General features: G+C 33.6%; 2 protein-coding genes across 8 annotated transcripts; one reads left to right on the top strand and one right to left on the bottom strand.

Annotated features, from left to right (window-relative positions):
• The first annotated feature begins 2,508 nt into the window (after positions 1–2,508).
• LOC121803185 (protein yippee-like At5g53940) lies at positions 2,509–3,732 on the top strand. The gene is made up of 5 exons (XM_042202884.1): positions 2,509–2,651; positions 2,806–2,848; positions 3,161–3,269; positions 3,373–3,428; positions 3,514–3,732. The coding sequence occupies exons 1-5, from the start codon at positions 2,552–2,554 to the stop codon at positions 3,563–3,565; spliced, it is 360 nt and encodes a 119-aa protein (XP_042058818.1). The 5' UTR covers positions 2,509–2,551; the 3' UTR covers positions 3,566–3,732.
• Positions 3,733–4,034: 302 nt separating this feature from the next.
• On the bottom strand, positions 4,035–14,449 carry LOC121804966 (serine/threonine-protein kinase 24-like). Of its 7 annotated transcripts, none has more exons than XM_042204705.1 (22): positions 14,249–14,449; positions 13,664–13,893; positions 12,741–12,797; positions 11,027–11,054; positions 10,834–10,956; positions 10,086–10,197; positions 9,759–9,796; positions 9,607–9,660; positions 8,569–8,637; positions 8,329–8,445; positions 8,165–8,233; positions 7,669–7,748; positions 7,191–7,310; positions 7,018–7,111; positions 6,847–6,942; positions 6,066–6,152; positions 5,804–5,971; positions 5,553–5,680; positions 5,309–5,456; positions 4,846–4,970; positions 4,551–4,724; positions 4,035–4,352 (listed from the first exon to the last, which is right to left on the bottom strand). In XM_042204705.1, the coding sequence occupies exons 2-22, from the start codon at positions 13,756–13,758 to the stop codon at positions 4,316–4,318; spliced, it is 2,019 nt and encodes a 672-aa protein (XP_042060639.1). In that variant the 5' UTR covers positions 13,759–13,893; positions 14,249–14,449; the 3' UTR covers positions 4,035–4,315. The 7 variants fall into 7 exon arrangements, 6 of the variants coding, with proteins under 6 accessions (XP_042060639.1, XP_042060638.1, XP_042060640.1 ...); XM_042204704.1 differs by having other exon boundaries at positions 7,018–7,114; XM_042204706.1 differs by adding an exon at positions 12,889–12,958 and having other exon boundaries at positions 6,847–7,114.
• Between the last annotated feature and the right edge of the window lie 11,241 nt (positions 14,450–25,690).

Consider the following 25,690-nt stretch of genomic DNA (forward strand, 5'->3'; position numbering starts at 1 on the left):
ATTCCTGAATCTGATTTTGTTGAGGATTCTGTCAAATTCTAATGATTCAACTGTGAATCTCAGCCGTAACAGCTTGTTTGCAGCTGTTAAGTTGGGTTTAATGGCTGATGTGTGTGGTATAATCAGGCCACCCTTAACCCACCTCCATATTGTTGTTTTTGAACAACCTAAACCCACTGCCACACTCAACAGGTTGCACCTTTTGGAGAAATGCAAACTCTTTAACAGATCAACATCCAGATGCAGCCTTTTGGGGTAATGCCTCACTTTTTTTACACTTACCAGTTGAACTAATGTTCCTCGTTATTGTTGTTTCTTTGCAGCATTCCACCACCTTGTACAGGTTTGCCGGGAGATTGTAAACTTCAGTTGTGCTTCCTTAAGTGTGCCACGAGAAGGTACACCGCCCACACACCTTCCGATGATGAATTGGACCACTTGGTTCTTGAATTCTGAGGAATACTTTTGGTGCCCTATTTATGAGCATTTAAAAGACTTCAACAGCCAAGGAAAGCATTTACTCCATTTGTTGGTTGAGATTTTTAATGTTTGAAGTTGGTGGAAGAGTATTTATAGCAGTGAATGTGAAGTGGCGCCAGTTTCAAATTAATTCCCCCTTTGTAAATTGAATGTACTGTTACAGCTCCTTTTGTTTTCTCTGCTTTGTAAATTGAGTGCAATTAACGTGAAGTGCACTTACTGTGTAAGTGGCGCCACATTCAATTTAATTCCCCCCCCCTTTGTAAATTTAATGTATTGTTACAGTACCAATGGATGAATAAAAAAGAATTTGCTTTCTACTCTACTCTCTAGCATATGTGTTCTCTGCTCTCTCTCTCTCGAAAATTCATCATTTAATTTTGGGCAGATTTGGTTAATTAACAAAAGAATAAACAATTTATAAATTGGAATTTGTTGTGCAAATAGTGTTTACTTTAAATAAAAAGTTCAAATGAATAATGAAATTCAAATTCAAAAAGTCCAACTACTTTTTCTACTTTATTCTACTTAATCCACTAAACATCATTTTCTTAGACTCTGTGCCCAAAAGTTTCGCCTCAACTGTAGAGGAACGGAGGGAGTAATAAATTACACCGTTAATAATTGTGGACCTATATGTTAGGGTTTGTATACTAGAAATCACCTTTCGAGTGATTGAATACTGTAAAACTCTAATTATTATTTTCCAATAAATGGAACAGATTATTTTTGTTGTAATGTTGTTATGTTTTACATTTAATGGATGTTTATTGCATATTTAAATGTATAAGTGAACATAACAAAGTCTAAGTCTTTGTTTTAGTAGACCGGTTGTGGGCTGCGCTCAATTTAAGGTACGCGTTCAGTCCTGAACAAAGAAAAATAAGAATTTCACAACCTAGATAGGCCTAGACTACCTATCGTGAAAGGTTGCAATGTCAGTCCGATTATTTCTAAGCCTTATTGAAATATGATGACGTTGGTGTGGTATAACACTGAATGGATCTAACAGCAAGACAAGTCTTTATGTTATCTACTGAAAGACGAGGTCTTGATAATTAATTTCTTAATCAATGTACGTTAGCATTGAGCATACGATATTGAGTATCTACTACTTTGACTTACCAAAGGTGCGGGTTTTCGTCACCCAACGATCCAGGTATATTGGGTAGTGGTGATCATTATCTGGCGGTGCTAGGATTGCCATTATATTGAATCGTGCGCGAGGAGAGTCTTGTTTGATAACGTCCACAAGAGGAGCTCGAAACAAAGTTTTATTATTCGGAACCTAGCTAGTTGGAGTATGATTACTCTATGAATAATAAATAAGAGTTTCTTGCTAAGTCCACTCTTGGAAATTAAAATATGTTAATTAATTAAGTCCATAGCAGACATTGATTAATTAATGGATGTTTCTATTTTAAGCGCGGGAAATGAATTGAACAAATAAAAGGAAACCCGGAATACTTGTAATTTCATATTTGGAAAGGCAGTGCAATATTACTTCTGTATTGACTGCTTGTAATATTCCAATATAAGCTTATATTAAATTGTGGGTTCAAATTAATTAGTATAAAGCTAATTGGGTGAGGCCGTGTCCAAATTCTTTCTTAGATCCCTGATTGGGCCCAATATGCGACTTAATCTACTAAAATTACTTCTACTATTCCCTTTTTCGTTTTTTACTTTTTCTATTTTTTTTACTTTATTAATTTCACATTAAAACTTGTATTATTTACAAGCTTGTCTATTTTTTTAGGACAGAGGAAGTACATGAATGATGAGAAGATTGAAAAAAAATATTGTTTTTAATACTAATACTTCAACTTCTTTTTCTTTCTATATTTTTTTATTAATTTTGGTGAATGAAATAAAAATTACAAGCACTTAAAGAGGTTTGGTCTGTCGAGGTATAAGATCCAGTAAAATGGGGAGAGAGGCCCATTAGAAAAACAAACTACGTGTCAGTGTTATAGTGATCCAATTTACCCAAACTACAACACAACAAACACTATCATAATTGTATCGTTAGTCTTCTCAAATTCGAGAGAGAGAGAGAGAGAGGAGAGAGATGGGAAGGATATTTGTAGTTGATTTGGAAGGAAAAACCTACAATTGCAAATTCTGCAAAACCCAGCCAGCTAGCACAGCCTCATCAACTTGTTTCCCGGGTATTCATCGTAACCTTTACTCTTTTCTTTTCTTTTCTTTCTAACTAATCTTTTTTATTGATCGTTTGGCATTAAAGTGTATAGCCTGCTAATACTCTAAATTGTTCCTTTCCATAATCGAATGTATTTAATGGATGTTGCCTCCTATTTTCAGTCATTTCAGTGCCAAAGGGGGAAGGTTATCTCTTTAATACAGTGTATGCATCTCATCACCCTATGTTGTTACCTAAACTAACATGTACTATTATTCCATTGCATTGATATAGTAGTATTATTTGTGATGCTAATATGACACATTTATTTTCTGCACTTGTTTTGGAAAAATGATACTATAATGTAAGATAGAGAATAATGTAGAAGATACCCTCCTCTATATTATTTTCACTCATATTTTACTTTCTCTTCACTTTAACTATTTATTATCATTTTTTCAAAATACATGCGAAAAAGAAACGTGAAAACATGATTATGATTAAGATGGATCAGAATTGAAGTATTTTTAATGGCAGAGTGAATGTGACATCTGGTCCTCCTGAGGAGAGGATGATGATTTCTGGTATGCACACGGTATCAGATGTATTTTGCTGCTCTTGTGGGCACTTACTAGGCTGGAAATATGTATGTCTCTCACTCCCACTCCCACTCCCACTCTCACTCTCACTCTCACTCTCACTCTCACTCTTCTTCACTAAGTATGCTCACTTTTGTTCTTTTTGCGCAGTTGGTCGCACACGAGGAGAGCCAGAAATATAAACAAGGCAAATTTGCTCTTGAGAGGTAGAAGTAGTACATTTATATATCCATCTTCCTTTCTCTTGTCTCACCATGTTTTGATGACGTTCTTCTATAACACGTGAAGCAGAGACGGAATTATAGATGGAGCGGACTCTGAATTCTACATCGCCTTTCTATGAGCAAAGACAAAGAACGTGTTGATTTTTGGTTTTGGTTTTGGTTTGTCTGTTTGTCTGTTTGTTTGTACCACTTGTAGATGATGGTAGTAATAAACATTTTCTGAACGTGCCTCTACGTTGTCGATGTCAAAAACTTCAGAACTATTCCAACCAGCAAATCATCCAGAGATGAGTTGTTTATTTAGGGAGTGTTCAATTTCATGATAAAATTTGTATCATGTTTGGTTCATGAAATTTGAATCTCATAATTTAATCCTAGATGGATAGTAATGTGATAATTAGTCATAATCAACCATCTCCTACTAAATAATCTCACAACTTAATTCTAGATTATATCTTGCTACTATTTTATCTAATAAACCAAACACCACCTTAATACACTCCTACTTCAAGATTTTCTCTGTAGTAGTACGAATTTAATCATCAATCAATTATCAGATGAAGTCTGTAGGGTATAGAATCAAGAATATGATAAAACAATTAAGTTGCTTCATTTAAGCAAAAACTTAAGTCTTAGAAATTGTACAAAATCATAGCACATGACTAATGTTAACCTTGCCAAATACAATATGCCCATCACTCTTTACAACAAGCGAACTGGAAACCTTTTGCATAATAGAAGAACACGAAAACAATATGATAATCATGAAATTTTCAGATCAATAAGAAAAGCTATAAATAAGGAATTCACTCATTAACTACAGACTAAAAGACATTCACCAAAAACAAGATACTATCTGACCTCAATTTTCAAGAATTCAAATCGCGGGAAGCAAAGCCTTGCCATCTGCATTAATCGGCATGCGTTGTCATGGATAAAACTAATGCTTCACTAAAAATAAGTTGAGATTTATGTAAACAAAGTTTCACTTTCTCTTTAAGAATTTCAAGGAAAGCGTAAGAAGACGTCATCCTTCTTTACCAGTCCGAACTTACTGCCGTATCAAGGGGAGAAGAAAAGGAGATTATTAGCTTTTTGACTAACCTGGAGAGCAAGAACCTTGCAAGTGGGCTCATATTGGCATTTGAATTGAGCTCCTTGTTCACTTGCTTCTTTTTGTTATCAGCTTCTGCATTTGTTGCCAGCGTTTCTATCTTGCCTTTCACAAAGATCTGAGCTGCAAGATCCCGGAGGTCTTGCATAGAACCTTCCTTCGAACTGCACATTTTGCTCAAGTTGATGGATACCATACCATGATGAAAAAACATTTAGCACCCCAAAAATAAATATATGGGGCACAAACACAAAAGAGAAAAGATGTTACGTAGTTAAAATCGACCTTGCCAATTGCTGAAGCAACTTGGTGACAAATAATTCAGAAGACCCAGGCCTAACATTCTCCATATCCATTAAAGCGTTAGTGACTTTCTGAAAGATTGAACCTCCTGGATCATCGACAATTGCCTGGATCATTAACAAAATCTTATACAATGATTATGTCTGTATCTATAATCTTAAAAGTCAAACTACATATAATGAATAACTAAAAAATAAATGTTAATATTTCTACAAAAAAAAGGTGAGCTATCAAAGGTTAACCTTGTGGACATTTTCTATTTAATTCCATGGACTTCAAAACCTGCATGTTGTACCAAAATTTCTAAAAGGCCACTATGTATTGGGAATTTGGGAACAATAGTTTATTGGTGTTTGATACTACTTCTATAAAAGCTTTTACACAATCAGGTTATGAGAAATGTCTTAGTTCCTGAAATTTTCATAGAACTGAAATGAAAACATACATCTTTAAGTGAAGGGATCAGGAGCACTGATAAAGGGGCAGACAAAGCTGCTACGGAACTTCTTGCATTGTCCACATCCTCAGTTGAGTGCGGGGATCTTAAAAATGCCTTCTGAGCATCAAGATAATCATGAGAATATCTGGATTGGCTGTTCCATGTTTCATGACAAAAAAAAGGCATTGAAAAGGTTAACTACAAATTTCAGCATTTTGCAAGGGAGGGGGGGTTCTGGAGCAAAACATACCTTGATGAGTCAAAACTTGTCGTTGTGTGGCCCGGCTCTATCCTTCTGCTCTCTTGCAAATCTCTGTTCCCCTTGCTCAATGCAGACCTATCCCTTCCTTTTCTGCCTCCGTGAATAGCAGCCTTAGCCTAAATAAGTATGAAACATGTCTTTATGAAAAACGGTCATATAATGAAACTACATCCTTTAAAGTGACAAGGCAAGCATAGTAAGATTTTCCAATGCAAGATTGATTAAAATTGTATTTCAACCTCGGCAAGATTGGTTTCACTGTCTTCAAGAGCTGCACTAAAAGTTCTCTCTTGAAGTCCAAGCCTAGACTTTGGAGTTCTCGGAGAGTCTGAATCTTCATGCTGTCCACGATAAACAACAGTACCACTGATCGAAGAATCTTCAGCAGAGGCATATTTGCTGCTAGACTAGAATAGCAATTAACAGAATACTTAATTGGTATCACGGTAATGCAGCAGACAATAACAGTATCTTTTTAGCTCAATCAATGAATGCACATACAGTTGAACTTTGGCTGCTGAACTGCGAGGATCGTGGAACTCCTCTTGGTGATCGAACAATTACAGTTCCTGTCCCACTTGCATCTTCCTGAAAGTTAAGAACAGACACAGAAAATTTTAGACATTGTGGTATGTTAAACTGTGATTTTAATTCAAGACATCTGTCATGAAATTTATTTAAGAGGTCAGATTTTCAAGAACTCCAAGTGGAGCATAGACAAAAACAAAGAATGAGAGCTTGCACAAGGAATTACATTCTGCATCAAATAAATGGCAAGTAGTACCAGTGATTGATAAACTATCAAGTCAAATGGACTAGCAATAATAGATAATAAAGCCCAGATTTGTATGAGTCTGACTAGCAAACATGTATGACTATCCAACTGATTCTGAAGCACTGATCAGAACACTGATTAAGGGTGAAAATGGATTGGAGATCTTCATTGTAAAGTATAAAGTCTGAGGCAAATAACAAAATGAAATTAGAATTAATCTGCAGTGACCAGACTCAAAGAATTATCCAAAGCTTCAAAGTGGTTTCTGGAGGACACCTGTAATTATTAGTAAATTCATGTGTTTCTGTCTATCTTCAGATGTTCAGCATGTCAAGTATCTAAAATAATTCCAACACCTCAATCCTACTTCTCATCAACTCAGACTGAACACAATTGTTTGGAAAACGACTATCCTTTGGGCTTATGAGTAGCGATTACGATGTGCTCATATGCTATGGGAAAAACACATGAGCCTGAAAGTATATAGAAGGGATAAGCATGCCATACATCTTCAAGATAATTTCCTTGATTGGCTGGATCATTGATCTGTGTCCTTGTGGAGAGCTCTGAGGCAGTATGAAGCATGATTCCAGAAGCAGAAGACTGCTGGTTACTAGCATCTATGGTTTTTTTAGGAGTAGATTGATTTAATGGCACTTCCGGCTTTCTTTCTCTCACCTGAGGCGGTCTTACAACACTTCGAACAGTTCCCGTGCTACCTGATACACCAATACTGAAGTCCCATCCGGCATTTCTCAGACCCGTTGCCTGACTACTGTATTAAAAACATTCAGCCCAACATCTTGTAACAATTAGTCAGAATCCAAACTGTATCAACAAATTTGACTGACCTGACTCGAACTGTATCACCCTGTCCAGACTCTCTATTCACTTTTACAGTTCCAGAAGCTTCTCCCAAGGGTGTTGCGCCATTTTCATTCTCACCATCAATTTGAAACTTGGGCCGCTCTCTTGAAAAGTAGAGAGTAGAAGTTATGCACTCATGCACTATATATGGTGTAAGCTTTCTGAGCTTAAGAGAAAAGATCTAGACATATGCCATGCATCAAAACACCTGACTCGATGTTATATCTTTAGAGAGAAAATGTCCGATATGTGATTGTCATAGGAAAATTAAAGACTATTCTACAGAAACCACTCAATCAAGTATTAGACATACTTTAGCGTACAGGACAATAAGCATATGTTAGTTACTGGGTTTTCAAAAGGTGACACATAGCAGAACTGATAATTAGTTGTTGCAAAAGTTATTAAGTATCGGAAACAATTTTTTAAGAACTTCGGTACAGCAAAGAGATAATAATGCACCTGATTCTCTCCAGAAGCCTTGGACTCTTTCTAGCAGTTCTAATAAAACGATGCTTAAGGAGTTCCTTTGCACTGGACCTCTAAGATCAAATAAGAGAAATCAAAGCATAAGAACTGGCATGAAGCACAAGACAAATCAAAAAAAAGAAAGATAGCACCATATATATGATTGCAAGATTAATTATTATTCCTAAGAGAACAAAAAATAAGAGAGAAATGCACTAAAAAGTTCATTGGAAAAAAAGCACCTCTCTAACTGTTAAATACCCTTAGGAGGCTTTTGTTTTGGGTGATAGGCTGGATACATAAAAAAATTAGACATTGAGCTTGCTGGGTCATGTAATCCTTCAAATAGTCAATCCTATGAACCATAGATCCAAGTTATCACCCAAACATAACTCCATCTCAATGGATGTTTTCCTGGGGTTGGCTAGTTTGCCAACACTACGGACAAGCAGATATAAGTGGAAGGTAGATAAAAGTTCATGAAAGCTACCTCTGCCGGATTCTTCTTCAAACAGAGAGAAACAAATTCTTTCAGGGGACGAGAGAAATGCTCCTCTAGCTGAATAACAAAGACCATTATGAATTCTACAGGGTTAAAGAAAGAACATAAAAGTAGCTAACAGAGAGGATTATGGAGAAGATTATGTGGTACACCTGTGGTGGATTTTCTCGAGGAATGATGAAAAGCACTCTCATAGGGTGGAGGTCAGCAAGTGGAGGTTCACCCTTTGCCATCTCAATTGCAGTTATCCCAAGAGACCATATATCAGCCTGTTTCAAACAAAATTCCAAAAGTTATCAAGAGGAAGAGGGGGACTACGGTCAATTAATACTGCCAGATCATGAAAACTCAGATAGATATGAAGGTTGGGGAGTGGTAGACAGAGGACATACCTTCTCATTATAACCTTCTGAGTTTTGAATAACCTCTGGAGCCATCCAAAATGGCGTTCCTACAAAAGTCTAACTTCTAATTGCATTAGATTGAGAGATGTAATGACACTTTGGACAGTTCCACATCAGCTTAACAAAGAGCATGTGTTGGACTATTTAGCATTCAACCTCATTATAGGGATAAATAATACTCCCTCCGTTTCTTCATAGGTGAGGCAAAACTTTTAGCCACGGAGTTTAAGAAAGAGATGTTGAATGTGTTAAATAAATAGATAAAAAAAGTAAGAGAGGGAAAAAAGTAGAGAGAATAAAGTAGAAAGTGAATAAAGTAGAGAGAATAAAGTAAAAGAGAGTAAAGTAAGAAAGAGAAAAAAGTTACTATATAGGGAAATGACTCAACTATGAGGAAACTTCCCAAAATGGAAAAATGACTCAACTATAGAGAAACGGAGGGAGTACTATATGATAAATAATACTATATCACATTTTCTGTTCAAAGAAACTAAGGCTTTAGTGAATGAGAATATGGATTGGAAGGTTGGAAAAGCAGCAAGGAAAAATATACTCCATCCGTCCCCAAAGAGTAATGGGTTCGGCACGGATTTTAATAAAATAAGGGAAAAAGTAAGAGAGAGAGAGAGAGAGAGAGGGTAGTGGAAATAATGTTAGTGGAGAGTGGGGTCCACACTATTGTAGTGGTATAAGTTGTTAATAGTAATGGTATAAATTGTAAATAAAATGATGTGTAGGGGTAATAAGTTGTTTGACTTTTTCAAAATTAGAAAGTTCATATTTTTCAGGGATGGACGAAAAAGGAAATAGTTCATACTCTTTGGGGACGGATGGAGTATTTACTATGGGGACCATGTCAAAACATCCAGATTGTCAATTTTAAACAAATACGGTCCCAATCTTGTAGAAAGCATAATGACCATGGAGTAGCACATTGTAATTTGTAATAAAACTAGAGCAAAGTTAAGAAAGAAGGTCAAAAGTAATTCTCAAGCAGAAGCCACAAAATTAAAAATATATATATACCTTTCTCCTTGAAATAGTCCTTGTCAATTGAGCAGAAACTCCAAAATCTGCTACCTGTACCAGATGCAAATAAATTAAAGCAGTACATAAAGAAAATTCTATTCAAAGATTTTCAAGCTATCATAAAACTGCTGTAACCAAAAAAATTATACCTTAACGTCTCCACTCTCTGTCAATAGAACATTTGCCGCTGCCAAATCACAATGCAAAAGTTATTTAATAGTAACAAATTATGAGGGAAAATGGACATAGAAGGTTAGATGCAGTCGATACACAGAAATGGTTGTATTATGATTTCATAAGAAGATTGAAAAAAACATTGGAGAGGACTGAGAGGTACAGAAACTGAGAAACACATTATGAATGATTTAGTCTTACAAATAATTTGAAAGCATGCATGATAGATAAATTGTCACCAAGTTCAAAAAGTAGAAAGAACAAGATCATGTAAAACGAAGTGATATTGCCTGATAATATACCTTTAATATCTCGATGAATTTTCCCCTCACTGTGAAGATACTCAATTGCATGGAGCAAGTCACGTAAAATCCAAGCTATTGAAACTTCATCAAGCGGCAGGTTTGGTTGAATCTGCAGAGGAATACAATATTATCCTATGTGAACTGTGAAGGGTCAATGAATAACCAAGTAGCAGCAGAAACAGTGGCTACTATTTGATACTAATCCCACATTGGTTCCACATGAAAGTGTGGAATAGCATATATATGGGAGTTAGCCTTTCACCTTTGACCATGGTTTTGGATTAAGTTAGGTCTCCATAACTTATATGCTTATCATTGTTTCATCCCAATATGAGTTTACATTAATGTTCCTCTTTAATACTTCTAAAAGTTGACAGGGTTTTCCAGATAAAGAATGATTCTCACACACTTTTTAATGTCTATAGAAGGCAATAGATGATGAATCACGTTACATTGACTAACGGGCATGGCTTAAAATAAAAATTTTAAAAAAAAAACTGAAGAACCATAGTATTTACCAACGGAATAATTACTAGGATAGGATCATAATTGATATTAGGAGAACCTGATGTAGCTGCCACAAGAATCGTGACAGATAACAGATTACTACTTTCTGTCTCATATAATGTAACAAACTTAAATTGTGAAGTTTAGTACAATATGGAATTCCAGATCTAGGTGAGTAAGTTTCAAAAGATTGAAATAATGAATGAAAGCAAAATGGAGGGATGTGAAAGTAAACTACCAGATCAGCAACAGAACCACCAGCCATGTATTCCATGACTATCCAAAGCTTTGTTTGGTGTAAATAAGAACAATAATACTCGGTGATATATGGAGATCGGCATTCTGAAAGGACCGCGATTTCCTACGAACAAATAAAATGAATATGACTGTATAACTTCAATCGATTAAAGTTACAGAAGTCTCTAATGTACCTTCTGGATGTCCTCTATCTCATCCTCCCTGTGAAAGAACAAGGAAGTATAAGGCACAATGATGAAGGGTCTATGTAAGACGTAAGTTTACAACCATATTGGAAGTTTATGCAGCGCAGCTCCTGACCATAGTAATTTACCCGCTACTAGTTCAAATGTCTTGTGCAATCATAGTTCTGACGAGCTTAGAAGCATCTTTTTTTTAAAGTTATTATTCGAAGTATCTGATCTCAAATTTCTAACTCATGACCTGGGGTAGTATCTGCATAACTTGAGAAAGAAAGCGCATAGGTTTTATGGAAATTAAAAACAAAATTCAAAGCTGTCAACCTCATAAGCTTGAAGACATTTGAAAGGAAGATTGACAAGATAGTCATGACTTGAATGTATTCAAATTCCGAAGTTCAAACTGTTTATCAAATTTGAGTATGATTTTTACCATATTTACACTGATACATCATACTCCGTCCGTCCCACAAGAGTATGCACTCTTTCCTTTTTAGTTCACCCCACAAGGGTATGCACTTTCTAATTTTGGAAACTCTTTTGGTAGGACCCATTCTCCACTAACAGTCCTTTAATTATTTTTTCTTTCTACCCCTCTCTTACTTTATCAATTGTGCATTAAAACTCGTGCTCAACCAAGACTGCATACTCTTATGGGACGGAGAGAGTATAATAATATCATGGCGAGATATACGTTCACAAACGAACAAAGGGATCGAGAAGTACACTATTACAGGAAATAGGTTTCCGTATATGAAATGAAAATGCTCGTCTCAAACTCTTATATAAAAGATCAAAATAGGCATGGTTCTTAAGCAGATCATTTTCCATTTGTATATTTTAACGACTATATATTATGTTAACATAGTATACATAGACTCACCTCCTTCAGTTGCCATTTATTTAGGGAACAAATTCAGATCAGTTGCATCAATCCTATACTATCAACCACTGGATTTGCTCCAGTTTCTTATACAAGAAAAACCATTATTCACAAAATTTCAACTTACTCTGACCATAAACCTAATGATCCTTAATCCTCAACCCAACACAAATCAGCAGCAGAAGGAAACCGAAATGGGGAATCAACTCACAGCTAGTTGCACTGACACCGAACTAACACACCTCAGCATACCCTAAATGCATAGCTGAGCAATGATTTCTCAAGAATCATCTGCAATCTTCACCCTCTTTATAACTTCGATGACTTCATGATACCAGACTTGCCAAAAAGATTGGACTTAAGAGATAACTAAGTTTAGTCAAACAATCCATCTATGCTGGCTGCCTGTGACCCTAAGAAAATTTGTGGAATCTTGATGGAGGAAAGGGGTCTCATACCACACCGCTCCTAACAAGTACTATTTCCCCACACTTCCCAACATACCAGCCCGCACCAATTTAAACAACCTTACCCCATGTATGTGGTGCATGCTAGCCAAGAAAAATGATGATGTATCCTAACATTCATCATACCTAGTTCAGTACTTCCACCACACAAAAATAAATAAAAGCCATTTCCTCCCATATAACATGGCTATGCAAATTGACTGAATTGATTAGGGAAAAGAACAGGTTAGAAAATTAGTAAGATACTTTATAGCAATTCAGAAAACAATGCCGCATGTAACAACTTTTGTTACACATTAATCTTGGTGGGCGGATGGAATGTTTAGTAAAGCAAATCCAAAGCCATAAATACACTCACGATTCTTCCAAATCAATGGCTTTGATGGCAACATCCCTCTTGAGTTCCTTATCATACCTGCAAAGAAAAATAGAAAAAACAATTTGAGTAGTTGTGCAATAAATAATTTACACACTTGCAAGCTAATAAAACTAGTGACAATACTTACTTTTTTCCAAAAAAAGAAAAGTGACGCTTAGATGAGGGTCAAAAAATCCACACACGAACAAATCAGAAATCTAATCAGAAAAATTAGACAATTTTTAGTTATGCCAAATGGATTTCTAGCCACAAATTGGCTTTTATTGCAAACACCAATTTAACATGGTCTCTGGAAAAATTCTACAAGTTCCTTGTAATGCATGATGCATCATAAAGCCATTGTCAGCAAAATCTCTTCTTCAAAGATCAAATGAAAGAAACTTTGTTCAGGTAGGAACACATACAACGGTACATATTTCACATACAGAATACCATATGTTTTATAAGAGATAGGTTCTTCCCTGTGTGATTTTCATAACATAAGCTGATATTCCATAGTAACATATGCAAACATTACAGAATCTTCTCAAGCCATAGAAGCTAGCAATCCAACCTAACCTAACATTAACCGGTAGTAATCATACTCATTCAAACTCAGTATATAACTAAGAGTGCTTAAATGTAAACCTATCTGTTTAATGAAATTTGGGTGATTCGCACACAAGACAATCATACCAATGTGGAGCTCTAATGGACATTGACCAAAAAACATTTATTAGCAAGCTTTAATTATTAAATGAACCTCTCTCCAAGCCTAGTAAGTCATATACTGAAATTATAGATGTATATTGCTGGCGAGTCACATTACGCACCATTTGAATGTGGTTCAAGAATCAAACCTCAATACTTTCATAAAGTACAAAGAAAATATAACTACGTCAACTACATTTCCGTAAATTTACCCTTTATAAACATCCCCAAAGGAACCTCTTCCGATGAGCTCCAAATCACTAAATCTAGATCCTGAAGCCTCAAGTAGAGCTTCCGCTTCCGCCATTATAAAAATGCTTTACTAAGCGCCACTTCCTTTATCGCATTCTGAGCAAAAATAACGAATGCTCACCCACCAGTGGCCAAACACAGTTAAATACACCAACTAAATATCACTCTTTCTTCAAATCTCGAACTCTATCTGACAATAGGATAAAGAAGATCATGAAACTAAAATTAATAAGATTGAATCATTGAGTGAGATCCAACAAATATATAAAAAAAATCAAAATTCAAAACTGTAATCCAGGAAAGCAACGGGACTACTATATATGTACAGATATCACAGTTAGGTGAAGGGGGTGGTAAAGCCTAAAGTGACTGCCCAACAGATTTTTCCAATTTTTCATTCACATAATTAATACTCCATTTTGAAACCCCAAATTTACACAACGATTGCCAAACCAATACTCCAGCAATGACTTCAACGCAAGGCATAATTTTTACTTCCAATAAAAGAATTAAACAATACACAAACTAAAAAATGAAAATCTAACCTCGGAAATGCGGATTGGAGAAAGGATTTCGAGATTCAGAGCTGTAAACAATGAAATTGAGAAATAAGAGGAGTAAACTGAAATAATATATACATGCATGCAATCCCTTTCTCCTGCTCTCTCGCTTGTGATTTTTTGCGAGTGAGAGAGAAGATCGATAGAAAGGAAATTCAACTGTTGTTTGTTTTAGGATGCTGGGAAATTGGGATTAGAAATTGTTGTATATCTTCAATTATTTACTGCATAAAAAATGTATATTGCGGATTTTGGGTTGGGCCTGTCTCTAAATGGGCCGCCTTTCTCCTCTATCTTGAGAGTCATCGCATCTACCCTTTCAAAATGGTTCGGACAAAAGAAAACTCCAAAGACCTATTAATGGAATTCTCGGACCATACTCTTGGCCCGATAGTGGAGTCGGTCGATCTTCTGATTCCACTTGGATCCATCCTGGCCCGATAGTGGAATCGGTCGATCTTCTGATTCCACTTGGATCCATCCTGGCAGCATATGATCCCTGGATTTTTCAGGTTGTTTTTAAACATATTTGCGATTTTAATTGATTCAAAGCATTGTTTTTTATAATCTATAGAGAGATTTAACTTTAAAAGTCTCAAAAACGTCAAAACAAATTCAATTTTATGAGAAAATATAAATTAAAACTGACCGAAACTGCTATTTTTATATGATTCTTGAATTGATTACTTTTGATAGCCATGTGAATTATACTCGGGCTGTATTTACCTTTCAATAATTACCAAGAAATGAGGTTAGTACTATTCATTTCCTATTTCGGTGTCGGTGAATTCAATTCTTTAGGGCCCGAGAATTGAGGGAAGGCCCGCACTATTTACACGAATAGAGTGCGATTGCATTTCTTCCAAAACAGGACATATTTTCATATTTTGTGGTGAATTTCCAATGATATCCTTGCTTTCCACCTCAGTATCCTCGACTAACCGAGGAGCATTTTGGGAACATCACACCAATTCACGAGCTCTTATTTATTTAACCGAACACGTGCGTAGGGTTGGTGGACTCACAAACCAAGAAAACATTTATTCTCATTTATTGATTGATAATATTAATCTCGATGCATTGTAGCAGGGTAATTCAAGTAGGGTGAAGTGAACACGCCCTTAAGATTATTTTTCAATTAAGAAATATTTTGATTAAAATTTATTTCGATTATAGAATGAATGCAGCCTAGATTTGCACACATTTCTATTTTAGTTAATTGTTTCCGTCGGTGCCAGAGTGAAAACTAATTTGTACTTGTCACATTTATGGTGTTTGCTAATTACCATCTTAATTATTGGTGTTTGAAACTTAGAAAGTCGTTATAAGTGAGATATGGCTGCTAACAGGTAATAGTCTCAAATTTGAATGCCACAAATGGACAATTTAGTATTAAAGGCATCACAAGGATACAATCGTGTTTAATTTAAGGCCTACCTGATTATTTTGGGTAAGAATTTATATCTGGATGGTGTCTTATCGTATTTATATCTTTTAGTAGTTGCGATTAAGGAGTATAATATATTAATTATATTTTAATATTTCGTTTGTTATAAAATCTATATTTATTTATAAAGCAAAAGCTTAAAATAGCATGCACCAGCACCACGAATAAAATATTATATATACACGTTTATATTATTATACCTCATACGCACATTAACATAGTGATGTAGCTTAATTATTTTTGACCAGGAGTCCTACTAGTAAGAAAATAAAAATAAAAACCAATGTGAATATGTACCATTTTGAGAATAAATTTATAAAATAGAGTAATTTTTTGGATAAAGTCGTTATATACTCCATCCATTCTTTGTTAATTGAGGCATTTTTTTAGCATGAATCTTAAGAATTGTGTGTTAAATGGATGGTGAATAAAGTAAGAAAGATGAAGATAGAAGTAAAAGAAGTAGTTACTTTTGGAAAAAAATAGAAATGACTCAATTATCTTGAAACTTTCCAAAATAGAAAAAATAACTCAATTAACATGAAACGAGGGAGTATATTACAAGAGATTTACTATATATAATAAAAATATGTAGTTTAATAAAAACTCTACTACCTTTTAAGATAAAATATACTTAGTGTTGGGGTTGTCAGCGGAAGCGTGCGTTCTAACAGATCACATAATTCTGATCTATTTAGCAGATTATTTAGACAAAATCTATTCGCGTAATTCTCACATGTATTATGCTCATAACTTGAATTCAAACATGCTTTAGCGCAATTAACACCTAAAACATGCTTACTGTGGAGTTAGCCAATTTACCTCGTTGATTCTCCAAAGAATCGAATATAGCTAGCGCCTTCTCCTCGTGAAGATCTTGAGTACTAAACCATGGATCTTCTAACTGGTTCCCGAACTGTAATCTGATGTCAGTGTGGGCAGATCTCACCAGAATACTTAGGACTCAAATAAAGAAGACGGAAGCTGCTCACGGAGAGAGCAAAAATCGTCCCCTATGATGGATAGGAGCTGGACGAAAATTTTGGAGAAACTAATGTGTGTTTTCTGTCTCATTTATTCTCCTATTTATAATAAGTCACATATTGGGTCCAGTCAGAGATCTGTGGAAGAATTTGGATATGGCATCCCCCAATTAGCTTCTTACTAATTAAATTGAACCCACAATTTAATATAAGCTTATATTGGAATATTACGAGCAGCCACTACAGAAGTAATATTGCACTGCCCATCCAAATCCGAAATTACAAGTATTCCGGGTTTCCATTTGTTTGTCATTTATTTCCCGTGCTTAAGATAGAAACATCCATTAATTAATTAATGTCTGCTATGGACTTAATTAATTAACATATTATTAACTCCAAGAGTGGACTTAGCAAGAAACGCTTATTCATTATTCATAGAGTAATCAAACTCCAACTAGCTAGGTTCCGAATAATGAAACCTTGTTTCGAGCTCCTCTTGTGGATGTTATCAAACGAGACTCACCCCGAGCACGATTCAATATAATAGCAATCCTAGCACCGCTAGATATTAATCACCACTACCCAATATTCCATGATTCTTGGGTTGCGAAAAACCTGCACCATTTGGTAAGTCAAAGTAGTGCATAATCAATACCGTATGCTCAATGCTAACGTACATTGATTAAGAAATTAATTATCAAGACCTCGTCTATCAGTAGATAGCATAAAAACTCATCTTGTTGTTAGATCCAATTCAGTGTTATACCACACCAATGTCATCTTATTTTAGTAAGGCTTAGAAACATGCGGACTGACATTGCAACCTTTCACGATAGGTAGTTTAGGCCTATATAGGTTGTGAAATTCTTGTTTTTCTTTGTTCAGAACTGACCGTGTTACCTTAAAGTGGACGACGCCCACAACCGGTCTACTAAAACAAAGACTTAGACTTTGTTATGTTGCTTATACATTTAAATATGCAATAAACATCCATTAAATGTAAAACATAACAACATTATGACAAAAATAATCTGTTTCATTCCTTTGGAAAATATCATATAGAGTTTTACAGTATTCAATCACTCGAAAGGTGATTTCTAGTATACAAACTCTAACACTTAGTACTCTCTTTGTTCTAATGTAGTTTCTTTTAGGGGTTGTAGGTAGTTGATTCATTTCCGTATTCGGTAAAAGCTTTTCTCTTTTTAATATTTTACTCTCTCTTTTTTTCTTATATTTTATTCTCTCTTACTTTATTAAATTATGTGTCCAAAAGAAATGTCTCTATAGAAATAGAGGAGTACTAGATTCATGTTAGATTCATGTTTAATGCTTTGAAATTCTAAAGTTTGAACAAACATATAAACCAAACTATTGTAAAGAGTGCCAATCCCAAATATTAACAGAAACGAGCAGAAAAGATATTCTAGGCTACAAATATTAAAAAAATATAGTACAAAACTAAAACTTAATTTATAATTTAAAACGGGACTATTAATATTTTACACTAAATAAAAAGAAAATAGTTATAAAGTTGAAAATAAATACTGCTTCATATTTTAAGAAGAGATTATATATAATATTATGAAGCCTTTTAGTTTATTAAAAAATCGAAGTACTAGTACTCCCCACGTCTGTCCACAAAAAAATTTACTCATTCCATCCATATAAAATAATCTCATTTATACGGCACGAGTTTTAATCAGAACTTGGTAAAGTAAGAGAAGAAAAAATAGTTAAAGTAAGAGAGATACGGAAAAAATAGGTAAAAATGAGGAAGAACAAAAAAAATGGGTAAAGTATGAGAGATAAACTTTTTAGTTTTAGAAATTTAACTATTTTTTGTGGATATCATAAAATAACAAAATGAGACTATTTTTTATGGATAGAGGGAGTATGTCTTTTCATTTTCACTTGTCCACAAAAGTTATTTATATTCACTCCGTCCACCAAAAATAGTCCTATTAATGAATGACACGGATTTTAATACAAAATTTGTAAAAGTATGAGAGGGACAGAGATATAGCTGGTAAAGCAGGAAAGATAAAAAGAAAATATGAATAAAGCACGAAAGAAAGATAAAACTGAACAATAAATTGAGAATAACTTTATGTTTTTAGTATGAGATTTGCGACGAGGGAGTATCTATTTATACTAAATTTTTCTCTCAAATGAATTTAGTCTTATTTTCTATTAACAGAACTTAATCACTTTATCATTTTATACTAACAACACTTTAATTATTTTTTTTATTTACCAATTTTGCATTAGATTAAAACTATTTTTTCTTTCTTAATTGACGTAGTACTCCCTCCGTCCCATTATATAATCAAATCACTTTCTTTTTAGGATGTCCCGCCATAATTGAGTCATTTCCATTTTAAGCAAAAAATTCTCTCTCTTATTTTATTTTCCACCTATTTTATTTTTTTCACTCATCTAAGTTTCTCTTTCTTATCATACTTTACTCTCTCCAATTTAATTCTTTAAATATCAATTCATTAATTCTTGTGCCAAAAGAGGTGGCTCGCGCATAGCGGGATGAATGGAGTATTATTTTACAAAGCGAAATTCAAGGGGGTTTTATATATATTATTGTCCTTGTGCAATCCATAAAAATATGAAATAATAAATGAAATATCAAATAATGGTCACTTGGAATAAATTATCTAGCCCGACCCCCACGCACACAAAATTTGTGAAATATGATTTGAGGGTAGAAGACCAAACTTGTGGACATAGGTAATTGTAGAATAGAAATGTGGAAAATGAATTATTGCATGAGTTGGTAGGGAGATACAAATATTGTCATGCCATTAATAAATAAGGAGCAGAGAAAATAGAGGTTGAGTGAATGAGGAAGTGGAGAAGGGTGGGCCCCACAAAAAGATACGGTCGTGTGGGTAGCAAATCCGAGCCATGGGGCGGTCAATGCGGAGGAGAGTGTGGGGACTCCCCGCCCCGCCTCACGCGCCAATCCTCCTCCCTATATCAACATCCATGACACGTGTTAATTAGATTAGGTTTAGGATCAATACTAGAAATTTTAAAAAAAAAACAAACATGGGAGCCAAAAATCCAACTTCAGTCTCCCATATTTCAATTTCATAATTATTTTTATTACTCTTTCATTGAAGGAGTATTTCAAAAACAGCATTATATATGCTAAATTAATTCTGACTGAGGAAAACCAGTGTGCTAGATTAAGGAGCGGTTTTTGTTGTGGTTTTTGAGTTTTGGAAGAAAACCATTTATAATAGAGGGAACTATATAGATGGCCCCTGAATTATGGGTTTATCTAGCTGATATTTTCTGGATTTAAAAATATCTACAGTAGTTCTTAAACTAAGGGTTTATTTCAAAATCGGTCCTTTTAGCATTTTTTTCACCCGAAAATGCCCTTCTGGGCTATTGGGCGATTTCGTCTTTTCACATTTTTAACTTTTTCAATCTGATATTATTTCAATTATGTATAAATATGATATTATTTAAAATTATCTTCTTCTTTCTTTGGTCATTCCTCATTTTTTTCCTTTTTTAAATATCAAATTTAATTTTATAAATTTAAATTTAAATTTAGATTTTTAAAAATGAATAAATTATTTTAATTAAAATTATTAATTTATGTATTCTTTCTCAACTCATATATATATATATATATATATATATATATATATATATATATATATATATATATATATATAGAGTTGTGATCATATGATAACCCCTAAATATCGTAATAACCCTATAATCATATCTGAACCACACATTTTCTAATCTTGTGAGACGCGGGGGGTAAATATGTCATTTCGCTCATTTAAATTTTTGAATTTCGCTCCATTCTTTCTCTCTTTCTCAGTTCGATTCTTTCCTATTCTCCGCGATTTGGTTTCAGATTTCCATAATCTTCAGATTTCCATAATCTCCAGATTTCCTTCCGATTATTTCCATAGACTCCAGATTTCCTTCCGATTATTTCCATAGAGATTTCCTTCCGATTATTTTTAATGAAATGATACTTTTACCTGATAAAATGATAATCTAAGCGGATAAAATGACAGTAAGCTTATAAAAATGATAGTTTAGCTGAAGAAATTGCATATAAGCTGATTAAATGATACTTTAACGTGACAAAATGACATAAAACTGATAAAATGAGAGTTTTTCCGGATAGAATGATACTTTCAGCCGATAGAATGATAGTTTTGCCGGGTAGAATGATACTTTCAGCCGATAGAATGATAGGTATTTTTGGTGTATAAAATGACATTTTTGTTTAATAAAATGATACTTTTACCTGATAAAATGATAATCTAAGCGGATAAAATGACAATAAGCTTATAAAAATGATAGTTTGGCTGAAGAAATTGCATATAAGCTGATAAAATGATACTTTAACGTGACAAAATGACATAAAACTGATTAAATGATAGTTTTGCCGGATAGAATGATACTTTCAGCCGATAGAATGATAGTTTTGCCGGGTAGAATGATACTTTCAGCCGATAGAATGATAGGTATTTTTGGTGTATAAAATGACATTTTTGTTTAATAAAATGATACTTTTACCTGATAAAATGATAATCAAAGCGGATAAAATGACAGTTAGTTTATAAAAATGATAGTTTAGCTGAAGAAATTGCATATAAGCTAATAAAATGATACTTTAACGTGACAAAATGACATAAAACTAATAAAATGATAGTTTTGCCAGATAGAATGATACTTTCAGCCGATAGAATGATAGTTTTGCCGGGTAGAATGATACTTTCAGCCGATAGAATGATAGGTAATTTTGGTGTATAAAATGACATTTTTGTTTAATAAAATGATACTTTTACCTGATAAAATGATAATCTAAGCGGATAAAATGACAGTAACCTTATAAAAATGATACTCTGAGTTGATAAAATGATACGTTTACTGCTTTATGATAAAATGATAGGTTTATTGCATAGAATGATAGTTTTGCCGGATAGAATGATACTCTAATTTGACTGACTGATAAAATGATAAAATGATATATGTTAGGTTTATTGAATAGAATGATAGTTTTTCCGGATAGAATGATACTCTGAGTTGATAAAATGGTACTTTTAGCTTATAAATGTTAGGTTTACTGCATAAAATGATAGTTTTGCCGGATAGAATGATACTTTTAGCCGATAGAATGATAGTTTTGCCGGGTAGAATGATACTTTCAGCCGATAGAATGATAGGTATTTTTGGTGTATAAAATGACATTTTTGTTTAATAAAATGATACTTTTACCTGTTAAAATGATAATCTAAGCGGATAAAATGACAGTAACCTTATAAAAATGATACTCTGAGTTGATAAAATGATACGTTTACTGCTTTGTGATAAAATGATAGGTTTATTTCATAGAATGATAGTTTTCCCGGATAGAATGATACTCTAAGTTGATAAAATGATACTTTTGACTGACTGATAAAATGATAAAATGATAGTATATGTTAGGTTTATTGCATAGAATGATAGTTTTGCCGGATAGAATGATACTCTGAGTTGATAAAATGATACTTTTGACTGACTGATTAAATGATAAAATGAGCGAAATTCAGAAATTATATGAGCGAAATGACATATTTACCCCCGCGCTTTTTTTTATGAAGTAAATCTAAGTTTGAATCTAGACCACGTGATTTTAAAAATGTGTGGTCCAGATTTAGTTATAGGGTTATTACGGAAAGTGGGGTTATCATTATAATGCACCCCTATATATATATATATATATATATATATATATATATATATATATATGGGTGCATTATAATGATAACCCCAATTTGTGTGATAACCCTATAACTAAATCTCCACCACACATTTTTAAAATATGTGGTCTAGATTTAATCTAACAAAACTATCATTTTATCAAATAAAACTATCATATTTCGGTTATATAAGGGTAAAATTGTCATTTCGTTATAAAATTGGGCGCGTAAAAAGAAAACATGAACTAAACGCTGCATTCAATTTCTCTCACACTCAAACCCTCTGAATCTCATTCAAACCCTTGCTTCTTCAGTTTCGAAGGAAAAATCATCCAAATTCTGGAATATGCCGACGTAAAAAGATCAAGCATCATCGAAGAAAGGGTGGATGAAGTTTTTTACTTATTTCACTTTTGTTTTTGCTCGATTTTATCATTTTGCCAGCGATTCTCGTTTTTTTTAGATTCTACAGTTTTTTAGTGTAGATTTAGAGTTACATATGACAGCGTGATGAATTTACTTTGAATTTACTACACACTTGGTTTTGTATCATCAATTCATACCTTATTCCATATTATTGTGTACAACAGTAATGCAGATTCGAAGCAGTTTATTTGAGTGCTGATTTTGTGAGTAGTGTTTTGTTCTACTTAAGTGACAAGTTATGCTCTCTCAGCTGTTTTGAACTCATTGAAATTTACCAAATGATAGTTTCAGAAGGTAAAATGATAGTTGCACTTGATAAAATGATGGTTTCGGAAGGTAAAATGATAGTTTCAGGTGTTAAAATGATAGTTGCACTTGATAAAATGATGGTTTTAGGGGATAAAATGATAGTTTCAGGGATAAAATAATAGTTCAATCCTTTAAAAGTTTGGATTTTTCAAAAGTTCAATCCTTTCAAAAGTATCATTCTATCAAGCAAGATTATCATTCTATGCGGCAAAACTATCATTTTATAAACCAAAACTATCATTTTATCAACTCAGAGTATCATTCTATGAAGCAAAACTATCATTTTATGCAGTAAACATAACATTTATAAGCCAAAAGTATCATTTTATCAACTCAGAGTATCATTCTATCCGGCAAAGCTATCATTTTATCAACTCAGAATATCATTCAATCGGCAAAAGTGTATCATTTTATCAACTCAGAGTATCATTCTGTCAAACAAAATTATCATTTTATGCAGTAAACCTAACATTTATAAGCCAAAAGTATAATCTTAACTACCAATCATTGGGTTCAAAGCATCATAACAAACAGGAATGTACATACCTACAAATCAGTAAAACTATCATTTTATCAACTCAGAGTATCATTCTATCGGGCAAAACTATCATTTTATGCAATAAACCTAACATTTATAAGCCAAAAGTATCATTTTATCAACTCAAACTATCATTCTATCAGACAAAAGTATCATTTTATCAACTCAGAGTATCATTCTATCCGGCAAAACTATCATTTTATCAACTCAAAGTATCATTCTATCGGCAAAAGTATCATTTTATCAACTCAGAGTATCATTCTATGAAGCAAAACTGTCATTTTATGCAGTACACCTAACATTTATAAGCCAAAAGTATCATCTTAACTACCAATCATTGGGTTCAAAGCATCATAACAAACAGGAATGTACATAGCTACAAATCAGTAAAACTATCATTTTATCAACTCAGAGTATCATTGTATTGGGCAAAACTATCATGTTATGTAGTAAACCTAACATTTATAAGCCAAAAGTATCATTTTATCAACTCAAACTATCATTCTATCCGGCAAAAGTATCATTTTATCAACTTAGAGTATCATTCTATCCGGCAAAACTATCATTTTATCAACTCAGAGTATCATTCTATCGGCAAAAGTATCATTTTATCAACTCAGAGTATCATTCTATGAAGCAAAACTAGCATTTTATGCAGGGCACCTAACATTTATAAGCCAAAAGTATCATCTTAACTACCAATCATTGGGTTCAAAGCATCATCACAAACAGTAATGTACATACCTACAAATCAGTAAAAGTATCATTTTATCAAGCAAAACACATCACTCTTATTTGTATTTTACTTCACTGTTTTTCACAAAACACTAGTTCCTTATTCAGTGAAGTAAATAGATACAACACAACAGTGAATTAAATAGTAAACAAGATATTAATGTACAATAAGTACTTGCTATTGAATTTAAATGAAGTTTTCTACAATAGTTCATGAACGCTTGAAGTTTACAATCATTTTTTCACATCTATTTTATTTGTTTTCTCATATTCTTCATAATGCTTTGATGCTAGTGACAAGATATTCAATGCCTCATGATTTTTTTCCGACAATAATAATGCGCTGCAATACTTTGCTCTTAGTCTTTGAAGTATTCCCTTGCTTCTTGCAGTTAATCCACACTTCCAATCTTGTTCACGCTCACCATAATAACATTCCAAATGTCGCATCAAAAAAACTCCACAATCTTCTACATTTGATGTTGTTCTCCAAGGCATTTTGAGCCTTACTATGATCACCTCCTTTATTGATTTGCTTTGGTTGTGATACCCCATTTTATCAACTCAGAGTATCATTATATCCGGCAAAACTATCATTTTATCAACTCAGAGTATCATTCTATGAAGCAAAACTATCATTTTATGCAGTAAACATAACATATATAAGCCAAAAGTATCATTTTATCAACTCAGAGTATCATTCTATCCGGCAAAGCTATCATTTTATCAACTCAGAATATCATTCAATCGGCAAAAGTATCATTTTATCAACTCAGAGTATCATTCTGTCAAGCAAAACTATCATTTTATGCAGTAAACCTAACATTTATAAGCCAAAAGTATCATCTTAACTACCAATCATTGGGTTCAAAGCATCATAACAAACAGGAATGTACATACCTACAAATCAGTAAAACTATCATTTTATCAACTCAGAGTATCATTCTATCGGCAAAAGTATCATTTTATCAACTCAGAGTATCATTCTATGAAGCAAAACTAGCATTTTATGCAGGGCACCTAACATTTATAAGCCAAAAGTATCATCTTAACTACCAATCATTGGGTTCAAAGCATCATCACAAACAGGAATGTACATACCTACAAATCAGTAAAAGTATCATTTTATCAAGCAAAACACATCACTCTTATTTGTATTTTACTTCACTGTTTTTCACAAAACACTATTTCCTTATTCAGTGAAGTAAATAGATACAACACAACAGTGAATTAAATAGTAAACAAGATATTAAT

This window comes from Salvia splendens, chromosome 5 (genome assembly GCF_004379255.2).
Source record: "Salvia splendens isolate huo1 chromosome 5, SspV2, whole genome shotgun sequence".
In the NCBI taxonomy this organism is placed as follows: Eukaryota; Viridiplantae; Streptophyta; class Magnoliopsida; order Lamiales; family Lamiaceae; genus Salvia; species Salvia splendens.

Excerpts from the sequence above, each read along its gene's own strand:
- LOC121804966 (XM_042204701.1), bottom strand. The coding sequence starts at position 13,758 with ATGGCGGAAGCGGAAGCTCTACTTGAGGCTTCAGGATCTAGATTTAGT. Across the intron at positions 6,153-6,846 it reads AAGGAAATTATCTTGAAGAT|GAAGATGCAAGTGGGACAGG; the intron begins GTATGGCATGCT and ends CTTAACTTTCAG. Across the intron at positions 5,972-6,065 it reads TCAGCAGCCAAAGTTCAACT|TCTAGCAGCAAATATGCCTC; the intron begins GTATGTGCATTC and ends TTGCTATTCTAG.
- LOC121803185 (XM_042202884.1), top strand. The coding sequence starts at position 2,552 with ATGGGAAGGATATTTGTAGTTGATTTGGAAGGAAAAACCTACAATTGC. Across the intron at positions 2,849-3,160 it reads GGTTATCTCTTTAATACAGT|AGTGAATGTGACATCTGGTC; the intron begins GTATGCATCTCA and ends TTTTAATGGCAG. Across the intron at positions 3,270-3,372 it reads ACTTACTAGGCTGGAAATAT|TTGGTCGCACACGAGGAGAG; the intron begins GTATGTCTCTCA and ends CTTTTTGCGCAG.